General features: G+C 46.5%; 1 protein-coding gene across 2 annotated transcripts; it reads right to left on the reverse strand.

The window, feature by feature from the left end:
* Positions 1-5319: 5319 nt before the first annotated feature.
* Positions 5320-16384, reverse strand: CSTF1 (cleavage stimulation factor subunit 1). 2 transcript variants are annotated; one of them, XM_039236898.1, is made up of 6 exons: positions 16183-16384; positions 12999-13199; positions 10844-11121; positions 10500-10697; positions 9070-9460; positions 5320-6126 (listed from the first exon to the last, which is right to left on the reverse strand). In XM_039236898.1, exons 2-6 carry the CDS (start codon positions 13165-13167, stop codon positions 5867-5869), a joined length of 1296 nt encoding a protein of 431 aa, XP_039092829.1. In that variant the 5' UTR covers positions 13168-13199; positions 16183-16384; the 3' UTR covers positions 5320-5866. The 2 variants fall into 2 exon arrangements, with proteins under 2 accessions (XP_039092829.1, XP_039092828.1); XM_039236897.1 differs by lacking the exon at positions 16183-16384 and adding an exon at positions 16018-16101.
* Positions 16385-16408: the final 24 nt, after the last annotated feature.

Consider the following 16408-nt stretch of genomic DNA (forward strand, 5'->3'; position numbering starts at 1 on the left):
GTCGGTTTAAGTGTCTGACTTCGGCTCAGGTCATGATCTTGCGGTTCATGAGTTCGAGCCCCATGTCGGGCTCTGTGCTGACAGCTCAGAGCCTGAAGCCTGCTTCGGATTCTGTGTCTTCCTCTCTCTCTGCCCCTCCACCGCTCATGCTCTGTCTCTCTCAAAAATAAAAAAATGTTATAAAAAAATTTTAAGTCCTTATCCTTCAGAGATATATACTGAAATATTTACAGATAAAAATCTGAGATTTACTTCAAAAGAATTCAAGAGAGGGGAAAGTGGATAGAGGTATAGATAAAATAAGATTAGCTAGGAGTAGGGGCGCCTGGGTGGCTTAGTCGGTTAAGCGTCTGACTTTAGCTTAGGTCATGATCTCGCAGTTGGTGGGTTCCGGCCCCGTGTCGGGCTCTGTGCTGACTGCCAGCTCAGAGCCTGGAGCCTGTTTCAGTCTGTGACTCCCTCTCTCTCTGACCCTCCCCTGCTCACGCTCTCTCTCCTAGAAATAAAAAAAAATAAAAAAATAAATAAAAAAAAAAGATTAGCTAGGAGTAAGTAGCAAATTGGGGAATCTGGGTGATGGCTACATGGAAATTCATTGTACTGTGCTATGGACATTGAATTAAAAAAATAAAAGCTTTATTAAGGTACAAGTCACATACCACAAAATGCATCCTTCTAAAGAGTACACTTCAGTGTGTTTTAGTATCTTCAGAGTTGTGTAACCATCACCATTATCTAACTGGAGAATATTTCATCACTCTAGAAAGAAAACCCGTACCCGTTGGTCACTCCTCATTCCCCTGGCCCCCGGCAACCACTCTTTTCCTGGGTGATTGACTCTCGCATATATCTGGGAAAAAAAAAAAAAAGCAAAAATGAAAGGATGGGCAGACTTGCTCAAGGTCATGCGGTGATGTGACTGAGGCAGACTCTGGACTCAGGTCACTTAGAAAAAAGGTAGACTTCACACCTGGTCCAGTTTGGACTGTTCCCACCACCTTGGCAAACTTCCGACTGTGATTCTTCCCCACACTGAAGGGCTGACCTGGGTTCAGCCCAGATTGGAATGCTGACTTGCGCGCCGCCTCCTCCTCTTTTTGGCGGGGGGGTGGGGGGGGGCAACCTAAAGTTAAAAAAAAAACCAGAATGTAGGGGTACCTGGGTGGCTCAGTAGGTTGAGTGTCTGATTCTTGGTTTTGGCTTAGGTCATGATCTCACGGTCACGGGATTGAGCCCCATGTTGGGCTCCACACTGGGTGTGGAGCTTAAGATTCTCTCTCTTCCTCCTCACCGCTCTTTCTCAAAACAAAAACAAAAAGACAAAAACAAAACCCCAAAACCCCCAAAAACAATGAAGACACAAAAGCCGTAGGTCTGATCCTGTAGTGAAACAGGCTCACTCCTGCCTGGGCACATAGTGTGGTGTTTTGTGAATGAGGGGCTTGGCTTCTCAGTTTGGTATTTGGTCCTGTCATTTTTCTGAATGAAAGCCCTTAGACGTTTGTATTTACTTCTTAAAGCAAATGCGTCCTTCTGTGCACAAACATTGCAAGATTTCACTATTCCAGGAAACTGGGTGGCTTTCGTAATATCCCAGTGACTGAAAGCTGAAACAGCTAGAGTTCAAGGGAACCCAGGTGGAGAGACTCTAATGTGGTAATTTTGCCCCTTGATGAATGCTACTGAGCACAGCATTTTGGATGAATTTTCTCTTCAAAATGTAGGGCATCTGATCACTTCACACCAAAAGCTCCTAATAAAGATCACTTCACTCCTAAAGACTGCTTTTGTACACGGACTGTCGTTTGGTATGTCTTAACTGTTTTCACATGGACTTTTAGCTATGAAGCTTCCTGAGGGCAGTCTTTGAAGGCTAGGCACTCAATACTTTTTTTTTTTAATGTTTATCTATTTTGAGGGTGGGGGAGGGACAGAGAGGGAGAGGGAGAGTCCCAAGCAGGCTCTGCACGGTCACCGTGGAGGCTGACAGGATCCCGTGAACCATGAGATCATGACTTGAGCCCAAATCAAGAGTCTGATGCTTAACCAGCTGAGCCACCCAGGAGCCCCAATACCTGACCTTTTAAAGTGCAGCTGGGCACCAGGGGAACAATGTGCAGAGCATTAAAGGCTTGGCAGGAAATGTCAGACTGCGCGGCTTTAAAATTATCCGATAATCTGGTAGGTTGTAACCTCATGAAGATAACTCTAGTACAGCTCTTTTGGTCAAAGTAGAATTTCATCAGTTGTCAACAAATTCAGCTAAATTCCCTAATGCATAGATAAAACAGGGAAGACTGGGATTCTACAGCTTCAATAATGGTCAATGACGACTCAGTTTCATAGCCTGAATTTCGATCCCAAGGTTGAGAGGGAAAAGGAATCGGTGCAAGACTTGAGACACAGGATGCAAAGGAAATGTTTTGGGTGTCGAGGGGACCACTGGGTGAGGGCCAGGTGTTAAAGGGAGCAGAAAACCCAGGGCAGAAAATGGTGCCCCACGCCAAGGTGTCATCGTGGGGTGAGCAGCCAGAATGTGAAGAGTAAACTCTCCGAATGGCGAGTGGGAGAGGCTTCACAGACTAGAACGCCCACCGAGGCAGTCGGAAGACAAAGGAGAAAAGCTCCAGGGAAAGGCCAAAAGCATGAGGAATGAAAGCTACAGAAAGGACCGTTTCCCAAAAGGTTTTGTTGCTTAAATCCACTTGGTCACTTCCTAAAGTCTCTGTCTTCGGTCCCATTTGAGATCCTGTCGGACACACTCACATATTGTGCATCTGAGGATTCCAAGTCTCCAAGTGACTCGTTTCTAGTTTCTATGGCTTCTCCTCACGGTGGTTGTTTCCTCAGATACTCGATTATGAGCCCATGATTCATAGGGCTGTATCTGTGAGAACGGAGGCCTGGGGGAAAGAGCTGTTCTTCCTTAATTTTGCTGGCTTCTCTCGGGTGTTCTTGGCCACCGTCAATGGGAGCTGCTTTAAATTCTCAGTTTGGTTTTCTCCAAGCCACATAGGTGCTGAGAGTCGTTCCCACCTTACTTGGACAGAGAGCCTGTAGACGGGATTCTCGGAAGACCCTTCCCACAAACCTGAGCCAGGGCCGGGGCAGGCAGGTGTCCTCTTCCCCGGAGGCAGGGCTTTTGGGAAGTTCACCCTTTCGGGTTGGGGAGGGGGGTACCTTTTGGGTTCTGGGCTTTCTTTCTAGATCTTACCAAAGCTCCCACCGTGTGGCCAGAGCTCAGAAATCATTAGGCTCCAGGGGAGCGACAGAAGTCCTTGGTTCAACTGGATGCCCCACCGGTCCTGATCGTCTAGATCTGTGCTATCTGCTTGTTTTTGCCTCCCAGGAATTGCCTGAGGACTTCTTGCTGGCTCAGCCGTCTATTTAGAGATTAAAAATAAAGTCTATGCGGGTGCATACTGAAAGGGCTCTGAGTATCTGGTCCACTGTATCTTCAGAAGCAGAAGTCCCTCAAAAGTAAATGCCTTCCTCTTCCCCCAAATCTGTTTCTATCGTGCTGTGTTTACAAGAAAAAAAAAAAAGCACCTCATTGGTTGAGTGCACGCTAGGGACCATTTTGATGAAGCACTTGAGCATGGAAATGACTTGCTTAACTAACTGGTCGGTCACAGAGCTGAGACTGCCTCCACTTCCCCACATCACTGCCCTTCTGAGGGGAAACCAAAGTTTAAGGCAAAAGACTGGTGTCTCAGAATCAACAAAAGAAATGGAGTTATACTTTAAATTTTTTAGTTTTTAGATTCGTAGAGCAGAAGAGATACAAGGCTAAAGGGGATCTGCTCTAAAAATCCGACTTCTAGAATGAAACACTAAAAGAACAGCATGAAAGGTTCCAGTCCAAAGTCACGACTGACTGCTGTTTGAAAACACACGTTCAAATATGTAAACATTCAAAGCAAGGTCCAAAAAAAAAAAAAAAAGAACTAGTGTTAAATTATCATTATATACAAAAAGTTTATTTTAGAAATTACATATCTTTAAAAAATAACATAGAAGTTCTACGTTCCTATGATTCACCGTTAAAGCCAGGGTGTTACGTGGGGCAGTTAATGACATACTGATGCCGAGTCCATGTAATTCCTGGCATTCTTAACAGTTCAGAATGTTAGTGTGATTTTTAAAAGACAAAAATGTGTCTGTTTTGGAAACACACAGAAGTATCTTGATCTTGTAGACAGAAGTCCTGAAACTTCAGATCCATGGCTGAGACTATTCCAGAAACTGGAAAAAGTAGGCATTATTATTATTTAAATTCATGAACAGTTAAAAAGTCCCAGTGGCACTTAAATCAGGAATGCAACGTGGCCATTCCGGGCGCACGTGCTAGGGGAGAGGGAGAGGGACCGGAACTGTTCGCCTCGGCTGTGCTTCCGTGCCCTGAAGGCAAAACAAAAGCCAGAGAAAGAAGTGAGGACTTTTGGTTGGTAATTTCTTTATGGGACCTTTATCCTTGTTCCCACTCAGTAGGTTTCTCCTCCAAAAGCTGCACCCATAGACGGCCGAGTGCAAACACTGAAGAATCAGGACGCCAAACAAAATTAAGTCTAAACTCACTATAGACCAAAAAACATAGCTCTTTGGAAACCTGAAGGAAAATGGATCCAACACATGAAGAATGCTTCAAACGGGTCCACAGGCCAAAGAGTTGAAATGACCCTTATGGAGGATGACTAACGGAATTTTCAGGCAATGAACTTCAGAAGACTTGAAAGTTCCTGTAACATGAAACAATTGCTTTAACTTTAATCTAGTTAATATTTTTATCAAATGATCGTAGGTTATATTTCTAGGTATTCTTACCCAGAGTGTGAGGTATTTGCATTTGGGGATAAACACAGACCAAAGTCAATCTTTCAGAGGGACATTAGGGTTCCCTGACCTAGCTTGAGCTGAATCCAGAGAAATACTGTCACTTTCTATAAAATTTCAAGAAAGAGAAAACCCCGATCAGATGGCTAATTGCAAAAATCTTCCCAGAACATAGTTGCCACGTGCATCCACGATGAGTAGTGAGCAATTCATGCTGAAGAGAACTGAGAAGTAAGATTTAGAATTATGTAAGAACAAAGTCAATCATCTGTGAATTAAGCTATGGCCCAAGAGCAGCAGCGGGCTCACTATGCTTATCTTCAATTACGCGCTCCATCCACTGGCAAGAACCTTATCAGAGACCTTTACAGAAGACAAGCACTGCGGGAATGAAAGAAGGTGGGAAGTACAATGAAAGATACATCTCCTAGAAATCTCCAGGAAAAAGTGGCCATTAATTTTATTGAAGTGAAAAAGGTATAAGACTAAGGTTGCAGATCTGAGCTTTATTGTCAGAATGGTATCATTTTAGGCTGGGGCTGGCGGATTCTCTAAACTGGTTTCAAGGTGGCACGGCGATCTGGATCCGAGCCGCAGGCCTGCTCACCTGCCTCAACTGTTCGGAAGGGAGATACGCAAGGAGGGTGCAGAGGAGGCACAGGGGCGGGCAGGACCGCCGGGTGAAAATCCCTCACGACAGGTCCGCTTGAGATCTAGAAAGCACTTTAACGCTCTAGCCTTCCTCAAATGATCACGAGTCCAGAGAAGTGGCGAGTCCTGTATTTACAAAACCGACGAGAATCACACTGGAATAATCAGTGAACGCGAGCAACCGCACAGATCTGCGCTTCCAACTTTTCCCACCATGATTCTACATCAAGGTAAAAAAAGATCCTTTTGTACAAATCCGAGGACGGACAGGTGGCAGCACGGCCGCCAGATGGCGCAGTGACTCACTACCGAAGCTGGTGACGGGACCCGGCGGGGGGCAGGGGCGAGGCCCGAGGAAGGGAGCCCAGGGACGGGAGGCGGGCTAGTCCGTGGTCGATCGCCGGTACCAGAACCGGGCTCGGAAGTCGTCGCTGCACGTCATGAAGCCGGGGTTGGTGGGCGAGTGCACGATGCAGCGCACGATGTTGTTGTGGCCCAGGGACAGCAGGTTCCGGCGCTCGGCGGTGCGGGAGTCCCAGCAGCACAGGCTGATGGTCCTCTCGTCCGGCAGCAGCACGTAGTCCTCGGTGTGGTTGAACACAGCCTGCGTCCGGTGCACCTGGCGCCCGCTCAGGCCAGCACCTGCACAGATACGAGAGGTTAGGGGGCAGGTGGAGGGCGGCTCCCCGGGGCGGCACTTCGGACCCTCACACTGCGGGCTTTCGTCCGTTATCCTCTCGATGTAAAGACCGCATAATACACACTTATTGTGTAACTTTGGACACTCCGGGGAAGTATGCAGGAGTAAATCGCCGCCGACCTACCACCTCAGGCTCCGCTGACGTTCTGATGTACCTCCAGGCCTGGGAACATCTTAAGGGAAAAAAAAATACCGGGGCACCCGGGTGGCTTGGCTGGTTGAGCGTCCAACTTCGCTCACAGTTCGGGTGTTCAAGCCCCACATCGGGTTCGCTGCTCTCGGCACACAGCCCGCCTCGGACCCTGTGTCCCCCTCACTCTCAGCCCCTCCCGTGCCCGTGTTCTCTCGCTCTCTAAAAAATAAATAAAACACTAAAAAAATAATAATAAAATAGAAAATTGGTACCACGTTATACAGGTGTTTTCTGTTCCAGTTTAAACCAACTTTTTGTTAGGTACATTTTTCCTGGTGTTTAGCGGCTGCAGACTACACCACTGTCTGGAAGCACCATCGCTATTTAGTACTTCTTTTCCTGCTGGGCATTTAGTTTGTATCTGGCTGTGAGTGATGCTGTGACAGATTCTTCATACAGGACACACTGTTTCCTCAGGATTGAATCCCTAGAACAGAGCTGCTGGGGTGTTTGAACATCCACCTCCAAAAAGAAGCTCTCGGCTTTTTTAGGACCATGAAAATCCAGATTTTATGCTTAAAGTATCATACAAAGTGTAAAAAAGAAAAAGTTCCTGACAATTCCACACCCGGAGTCAGTATTTTGATGACTATCCTTCCTGTAGGCCATTTGTGACTTATAGAAGTCAGAGCTCACATCACCTGCTCCTTTTACTCAGCAGTAGGTAGGAGAGATCTATAAACACGGAATACGGTTTGATGGATAAAACCACAGGCGCTGGCGCCAGATCTGGGTTCAATGCTTACTAGTGACGTGAACACAGGCAAACTACGTAGCACCTTTAAGCCTTAACTTTCTCTTCTGTTCCTGGGGGACAACGCAGCCCACGAGATGGCTGCGAGGACCAGCCTGAGGTACAGGGCACGTCAGCTACACACGTGCTCCCAGACGTTGCTGTATTTATTTCTAAAGGCCGCACGCTGTGAAAAGGACGTGTGACAAGTGTGCACACTGCCGTCTGCAGCGCTCCCCTACCTAGATAACGGTGGGACGGACGTCTTTCTTGTGCGCGGATGTGCTTGCCAACAACCTTTTTAGGCTGAATTTCTGAGTCCAAAATATATACATATGCTGAAAAATGTGATACGTGACACCAACCTCCCCTTGAGAAAGTTTCCAATCAACACCCCTTAACAACAAAATATGTAATTTCCCCAACTGTTGTTCAATACAAGAGAATATCATCTTTTAAACTCCTACCAACTGAGGAGCACAAAAAGATACTTCCATGGGCATTTCTTAGGTTTAGAGAACTGATGGTCACCTATCGCTCCTTAAGCTCACTGCCCAGTATCAGACATGCGCCTGCTATACAAGCTACCCTGTGTCCCTAGTTCACCATTTTATTTAGTATTCTGAATTTTTACACTGGAACACTGGAATTCCTGATGCTTGATAGCTTTTCCTTGTCTTTCCTTACTTCAAAAACCCACTGAATTCTAACTCAACATTAAAACTGGAAACACAGACCCTAAACATGCTGAAATGATGGGGTCTCAGGCTGTGAATTAGAAAATGAGGGAATTTGCATATAAATTCAGTAGAATCTCATTTTAAAATCAAATCCCAATTCTCGGCCAAAGCAAGCCTGGCAGCCGGGTACAAGCATAAAACACGCTGCCACTCACAGGACAGAAGGAGTGTAAGAAGCCCTGTGAGGGTCTAGCCTGCCCTCCACACACGCCACACCCAGACAGTGGCTGTCACTGCTGAACACAGACCAGGCTCTCCCACTTTTACTCTGATCAGCGCTGGATCTTCTTTTTGCAACAAGCACACAGTCCTTTAACAGTAATAATCAGAGACAAATTTTCTAGCTAGCTCCCTACAAAAGTGCTTCAACAAAGTCACCAAGAATTAGGACAAAAATGTCTCCTCCAAAGACCTGCTAGCTGTATGGACGGTCTGGCTCAGAAGCCAGAGATGGAAGGCAGGCCGCAAACTGTCACTAGAAGGCGGCTGTGAGGTGGGTTACGCTGCACCCTAGTGGCTCAGAGGTCTCTGCCTCTTCAATCTTCTCTAGAAGGAGAAGCGATTACCGTCACAGCCAGGAGAGCAATTACAGTGGCACTGCGTTCCTGCAGAGTTTCAAAGTTCTGGACATGGTGATTTTAGTGTATGACACAAACATCTCCCAACACAGGAAACTAGTTGAAGTTTCCTGGAGGTGTTCTACCCAACAACAGCCTCTGCTGCTCCGAGATAAGAAGAATTAGATGATATTTTGAGAAGAGTCACTACCTAGGAACTGTCAGGGCTGCCCGTGCTCTCTTATGGACAGGCCCAGGTCTTCCCTCTCCACCTTCCTTCCCAAATGCATACACTTACTGAGATCCACTGACTCGGGCTTCTCTCTGGACCCCTTTCATGTTTCTGAGGGAAAAGGGCAGACCCCTGGTCTATGGAAGGACCACCAGACTCTCACATGTTGCTGGAATGAGATCTCATCTAGTTTAAGCTGTAACATACTGAGAAGCACAGTTCAGAAACCAAGGGTCTGTTCTAGCTCTTAACCACGATAGCCTGGGCTAAACTACTTAATCTCTCAGCCTCGGTTTCCTGTCTAAAAGAGGGAGAGCATCTGCCTTGCTCAATGCAGACATTCATTGCGTGGCTCTCTTGTGGGGATTTAAGAGTTCTGGAAACCAAAGAATGCTACGGAAATGTGAAGTAACAGCAACTTTTCGCGTACCTGTGTATCTGACCAGCGTTCGTCCTGTTGATATCTCCCAAAGTTTAGCTACAGAGTCTTTTCCACTGGAGAGAATGTATTTGGAATTTTTGGAGAAAATGGCCGAACAAACCTCAGCACCGTCATGCGCTTTCTCAAAAGTTGTGATGCATCGATTTGAAACGCCATCCCACAGCTTGATGCAGCCGTCCTTGCTACCGGTTACGTACATATTGGCACTGGGATTGTAATTAACAGAGCATATAGCATCGGTGTGTTGATCTTGAGGATTGCAAGAGACAAAACATTGAAACGTGTTGATATCATAAAGCCGAAGGGTAGGATGCTGAGTCCCAACAAGTATAAAGTCTCCGGAAGGATGAAAAGAGATGGAGCGTAACATTTCAGCTTCCTGTCGGAACACACACATTAAGTGGTGAATGATTAAATGCAGAGGAAATGTGGAAAATATCTGGTTGATGGAAAGAATACATAAAACAATGACCAGATGTTACAAGGTAGAAGGAACACTGAACTTTGTAAAACATGTGAACGTATTACTGAACAGAGATTTTAAAAACTATTTACTGGTGTGACGGTATTGGAAAACCCGGAAAGTGAGCCTCAGGATCTGCAAACGGACACCGGGTGAACTCAGAATGGAACATCAAGCTAGGATACTTTCACACGTTAACGAATGCAGATAAACACAACTTGTGCATGTGAACAGCAGCTTCAACCTGTCCTACGGCTCCAACTATTGAGTAAAATACTCAGTTAAATTATTAAAAGGTGGAAGCCACTACGAACACATTAATATTTCTGAACTGCATACTCAAAACAGAGTACCGAATGTCACTTTTCCAGTAAACGTCTGATAGTTTCAACCGAATAGTTTTTTGATTCCTGTTAAGTGACACTTCGGTGAAGTGGTTGTGTTTTGCCTTTAAATGGGGATCTGCAACCTTGAAAGAGTGATACAGATTCTGACCCCTTGTTGCATAAGCTGTGACGAGAGAAAGTGGGTGCCTGACTGCATGGGGACCATGTGCCAGTGCACTCTGACTCCCGAGCCGCCTGCAGCGTGTATCCTTGCTGCTGGCTTCGTTTTAGAAGATGATCCCTGAGACTACTTTAAAAACAAGAAGAAGGGGGCCTGGGTGGTTCAGTCGGCTAAGCGTCCGACTTCGGCTCAGGTCATGATCTCACGGTTCATGGGTTCGAGCCCCGCGTCAAGCTCTGTGCTAACAGCTCAGAGCCTGGAGCCTGCTTCCAACTCTGTGTCTCCCTCTCTCTCTGACCCTCCCCTGCTCAAGCTGCCTCTCTCTCTCTCAGAAATAAATAAAAAACATTAAAAAAATCAGAAATAAATAAAAACAAGAATAGTCCTACAACACCAACTCTTTGTTTTTAGAAAAAAAATGTACAGCTTCTTTCTAAATATTCCTAACCTGAATGTATTTGAAGGCTCTTTTTGCAGATGGTTTGGAATAATCAAATAACTTAAGAGTATAATCCCTTGAACCAGAGGCCAGGATCTGTTCTGTCGGGTGGAAAGCGAGACACGTGACTTCATCCACGTGGTCATAAAGCGTTCGGATCACTGGGTGGTTTTCCATGTTCTGCTGTGCCGTCTCATTCATCATGACCTAGACCGACGAGAAAGCAGATGCTCCAAGTATAAAATCCAAGTCAAAGTCCCCGATCACGCTAAGCTAAAGCAGGTCTAAAGTAGTCTCTCACTCTCCCAATGAACAACAAAAGGCAGACAGGACTACGTGACAGGGAGTTTTACCTCTATTGGCATGGCGCTCTTGGCCAACATCCTTTCTGTGTCAAGTATCTTTATGGAAGCATCAGCAGATCCAGTAGCTATTAACTGCCCATCTCTGCTGTAGGTAGCTACACGGCAGGGTCCTTTGTGGGATGTGACGTAGCATGTTTCATACTCTGAAGCCTCCGGGGACATGGTCTGGACGTCTGCATCAAATTCCAGGTCAATTCCCGTGCCTGGGGCAACTGTATCTGAACGTCCAATTGCATACTGAACTGCCGTATCATCGTTTTCCATTCCTAGAAGGAATCCAAAACATTTAAGTGCATGAAAAAATGTTATTTTAAAAGTCAAGGCAAAATCTTGGATTCAAACTGGGGAAGATGTTTGCCAGTGTCAACTTCCTCTGTCTTGGAGCCGCATGACACTTGACACCTCACAAAATCATGTATATCCACCTGGGTGCTTGTAAGTGACAACACTGCAGGCAATGTAACACTGACTGGGGAAGGTCAGCCTCCAATAGGGTCGTTTCATCTCCCCCTAAGTTTTGCTTCCAAAATCTTCCACTTTACCTACAACCACAGAAATTCTAAAAAGCAGTTTTATAGTTAAGTTGCCCATTTTTTCTCATTCTGGATTTTCATATTGTTAGTGCTGAGATCTGTTAGTAGCAGCTTTGGGGCTCATTAAGAAGGATACATTGTTAGCATTAACACTAGTGAAACATATTTGAAAAAATGTTAATATACAAATTTTTCAAGAAAATGCATTTTAAATTTAAAAAGAACTATACATACCATATAAACAGTATGTTTACTAATATAAGAAAAATTAGGAATAGAAATGAACACAAAAATAAAAATGACCTTGGATTAGGTTACTCAGAGATAATTACTGTTAACATGGTGGAATGAATTCTTCTGGACCTTTCTCCATGCACAGGTGTTACAATTCTTGAAACAAAAATAGAACCACACCATATGATATGTTGTAACTTACTTGTTCATTTAGTCAGACAGAATAAACATCTGGCCAGTGTAATAGTTATCTGTATCACGTGGCTGGACCCAATTTGATGGATATAAGAACATTCACAACAAATTCCTTATTGTTGGGTATTTCAGTTGTTTTTGTTTTGTTTCCTCAGAACAAATTCTCAAAACGGGGCATTGCCAGGGGAGCCTGGGTAGCTCAGTCGGTTGGGTGCCCAACTTTGGCTCAGGATATGATCTCATTGCTGTGAGTTCCAGCCCCATGTTGGGCTCTGTGCTGACAGCTAGCTCAGAGCCTGGAGCCTTTTTCCGATTCTGTCTCCCTCTCTCTCTGCCCCTCCCCTGCTCACATTCTGTCTCTCTCTGTCTCTCAAAAATAAACATGAAAAAAAAATTTTAATTAAAACAAAACACCATGGGGGCACCTGGGTGGTTCAGTTGGTTTAGAGTCTGACTTCGGCCTTCATGATCTCACCATTCCCAAGTTGGAGCCTCTCCTCGGGCTCTGAGCTGACAGTTCAGACACTGGAGTCTACTTCAGATTTTGTGTCTCCGTTTCTCTCTGCCTCTCCCCAACTCACACGGTCTCCCCCTCTCTCAAAAATAAACAAACTTAAAAAAAAAAAACCTACATAAAAACTGGCATTGCTAAGTCAAACGGTATAAACATACTGGGACTTCTCTATTTTATAGAGTGCTTCCTATGACCCAGACAGGAACCAGGATACACTGCTGAACAAGACGAAGATCCTGTGCCTGCTGTCCGTTTTTGGGGAGGTGCAGACTGTTTGGGAAACGGCCTGAAACAGTGAAGCACATTTCAGACAGTGATTCTGCCATGAAGGAAATGGGATTGTTGTTCTAGAGTAACTGGGAAGGTGTGGGGAAGAGAGTGGGTTATTTTAGAAAAAGCAGAAAGGACCCTGGGATGACATTTGAACTGAAATCTGAAGTCAATAATACAATGACAGAATGCTCCAGATAATTCTTCTCAAGAGCCTAAGGCTAGCACCGGTTTGAAATCTTCAGAATCTGGGGTTTGCTTTACTCTTTCAGTACCTTGCACTGTACCTGACACATACTAGGCACTAAAACTGGACAAAAATCATCTTGAAAAACTCTGCCTGTGAAAACATGTGAAAGCCCGTCAAGGAATTCATGAGTTTGCATCCCCAAGCTACCTAGTTTGATGAGATGCAGGAGCTGCTCCGAGGGCGCACACACAGACTGTGGCTTGATTTCATTGATGAGGCCGTTAGCGATGCTAATGTAGCCATCGTAGAGCAGCTGGCTAATGATCAGCTTGTACAGCTGCTGGCGGTCCTTCAAGCCCACTTTGGTTCTGTACATCTTGGAGAAGAGGAAGGCAATTTCCTGGGCAGCTGCAAGGTGAGAATACAGGCATGGTGAAGGGCAGAGGCATGAGAAATCACAGAAGCAACACGGCGATCTGGGCAGACCGGCGGGGCTTACGTCCCAGCTCTACCAGTTGCCATGATCTTTGGTCAGCAAACTTGTGCCTCTGAGGTCAGGTTCCTCAGCTGTTAGGCAAGTTAGCGAAGGTTAAAAAAGATGGTACATGCAGAGCAGTGAGCACAGTGGCACACAGACACTATGCAAATCATGTTAGCAACTACTTACAGAACTTCTTTTCATCAACTATTCTTCTCTGTCATACGGCCCACCTGCCATTTTTAGTCTATACTGCCATCCCAGAATCTTCTATTTCTTCTCTTAAGAAAACACGGACCATTTTGTGCAACAGGTAAGATGGCTATTGGTGAATGTCTAGACACTGTTTCCACCAGTTAAGCTGTATGTTTACGAATGTCAGGTATGGTCTCATGGGATGTCTGGGTGGCTCTGTCAGTTAAGTGTCTGAATCTGGCTCAGGTCACGATCTCACAGTTCGTGGGTTTGAGCCCCATGTCGGGCTCTGTGCTGACAGCTAGCTCAGAGCCTGGAGCCTGTTTCCGAGTCTGTCTCCCTCTTTCTCTGACCCTCCCCTGCTCACACTGTCTCTCTCTCTTCAGAAATAAATAAAAAGCATTAAAAAAAACAGATATGGTCTTTATATATATATGTTTATTTATTTGAGACAGAGAGCGTGCAGCAGGGGAGGGGTAGGGAGAAAGAATCCCAAGGAGTGATGCAGCGCACAATTTCACAACTGTGAGATCATGACTTGAGCTGAGATCAAGAGTCGGACACTTAACTGACTGAGCTCTCTAGGCGCCCCTGAAGCCACTAAGCTATGAAAACTAAATCAAGCTGAATGCTTTGGAAAGATTCAAAGATGAATTGCTTAGTAAAATATTGGCAAATGGGATATGGTCAAAACAACCATAAAAAATGGAAAAGGGCACCTGGGTGGCTCAGTTAAGTGTCCCACTCTTGATTTCAGCTCAGGTCATGGTCTCGTGGTGTTTCGGTTCCAGCCCTGCATCAGGCTCCATGCTGACACTGCGGAGCCCGCTTGGGATTCTCTCTCCCTCCTCCTCTCTGCCTCTTCCTGCTCTCCCTCTCTCAAAATAAACAAACTTCGGGGGAAAAAAAAAAGGGCAAAAATCTAAAGGACTGTGCACTTGGATTGGTTTACGAGTTTTTCAGCTCTCTCTTAAAAAGTAAAATGAAAACTGTAGATGACGGTTTCTGGTTTATGCAAAAAAACCCCGCAAAACTCCAGTTGGTGGACATTAAATAATTTGACTTTCAAAAATCAATATTCGTATGTGTATGTATGTCTGGACAGCTATCTGAAGGGCACAGGAGCCTGGGGACGGCAATAAAGAACAGAAGTCGAAGGCAGACAAGAAATCAGAAGTCAGAGCATAAGGGGATGAGAGACAGGGAGGGAGAGACGAAAACCAGAAAGGAGCAGAGTGTGCGGTAACACCAGTACTGCTGTCCTTTACAGGAACTGATCCTGGAAGGAGGGCTGTGTTGTAGGAGGGGCGTGGGGAACCATGTTTTCTAACTCTTTCAGAATAACTGAAGCTACTGATGAGAACGGTTAACTGTTCACTGAGTGTTCCTTATGTTTTATCTCACAGGGAAGCCCTGTGATCTTGTTAAAGACGAGGAGGGAAAACAACCTGACCCAGGTCTCACGACTGTGCCTGCAGAAACCAGGACTAGAATACAGAGGGTTGGACTCCAGGGACTGTGTTGTTCCTAATGCGTCCCTGCAGTGCTCCTTAAAAGTTTCATGACAAACTAGCTAAAATGAGACGCTCAGTGCGGTATAGAACACCCATCACATAAGCAACTAATATGCATTACCTCATTGAATAGCATCTAATCCTGTTTTAGAGATAAGATAGGCAACCTGAGGCCCAGAGAGGTTAACTTACCTGGGATCACAGGGCTTGTAAATGGCACAGCTTGGATCTTTACTCAGGGTATTTGACCCCAGAGCTTGAGTCCTGTGCTGCACTGATGGGTGTTAATAACAACAGCTAACATTTATTAAGTGCTAAGCACTTTACAAGCATTAGCTCACCGCATGAAATCATTCAATCAATGATTTTCAATCAAAGTACTTAAGCACATGTAGAAGCAAATGTACACAAATCTGTGCTTGTGCAGACACCACTAGGGCACGACAGAGACGATGAAACCGGCACAAAGAAGTTAGGAAACTGAAAATAAAACGTGGCTGAGTAACTCGTCAAGTGGCCGCCAGGACTGCCCAGACCAGATCCCAGAACTTCATCACTGCTCGATCCCGTCTCTGCACTGATGCCAGGAGCATCACGGGGTGTTCACAGGTTAAGAAACAAAAGGACGAGCCCCGCTTCTCCACTCTCCCTGAGCGTTCGCTCGCTGGGCTAGTAAGTGCCTGACTACCGCCCGCAGTTTGCAGGTGAGGCCCGAGGTCAGGAAGAGCAGGGCCTAGACCTGTTTGCACCCGGAACTGGAAGGGGGACCAGGGCGAGAACACGGACCCCCCCCCCCCCCCCCCCCCCGCCCACTGGGTTCCGCCACCGTCCCGCCATAGAAGCGCACCACGGATGGAGTGAGGGTGGGAGCGAGGCCCTCGAGGAAGAGGAAGGGGTGTGCAGGCCGAGCCTGGCGACTCGGGGGCATGCCACCCCGCTCACTAGCGGGCCTTCCCGCCTCGCTCGTCTTTCCTGGGGTCCCGTGAAGACCCCAGCCGACCGCACCAGCCGCTCTCCATGCATCCCAGCCCCCCAGTACCCGCTAGTCCGGCTCTCTCGATCTCCCGCTCTCTCCCCCAAAAAATGGAGGCACGAATTCAGGCCGATCGATCGCTCCGAGCGCACGTCCACCGCGCAGGCGCACAGGGGAAAGCGCCGAGCGCCGCGCTATCGATCGCCCCCCCCTTCTCGCCATCTTACTTACTGGCGCGTTGGAGTGGTTCGTTAACCTCCTCCAACTCTACCTTTTGCGCGACAACGTGACTGGCGCCGAGGAAATGCTGTTTCGCTGACAAATGTCGGGTCCTGGAGGGCACCGCAGGCGCTAGAGCGGCCGAAGTCGGGCGGGCCGTTGGCGCCACCACTTCCGGGCCTTACGGGGCAAGCGCGCCTGCGTGCTGTCACCGCCTAGGACGTGCCGCAGGCCGTGG

The sequence above is a fragment of the Hyaena hyaena genome, unplaced genomic scaffold (genome assembly GCF_003009895.1).
Source record: "Hyaena hyaena isolate Hyena2069 unplaced genomic scaffold, ASM300989v1 scaffold_119, whole genome shotgun sequence".
In the NCBI taxonomy this organism is placed as follows: Eukaryota; Metazoa; Chordata; class Mammalia; order Carnivora; family Hyaenidae; genus Hyaena; species Hyaena hyaena.

Excerpts from the sequence above, each read along its gene's own strand:
- CSTF1 (XM_039236898.1), bottom strand. The coding sequence starts at position 13,167 with ATGTACAGAACCAAAGTGGGCTTGAAGGACCGCCAGCAGCTGTACAAG. Across the intron at positions 10,698-10,843 it reads AGAGCGCCATGCCAATAGAG|GTCATGATGAATGAGACGGC; the intron begins GTAAAACTCCCT and ends TCGTCGGTCTAG. Across the intron at positions 9,461-10,499 it reads GAGCCTTCAAATACATTCAG|GAAGCTGAAATGTTACGCTC; the intron begins GTTAGGAATATT and ends GTGTTCCGACAG.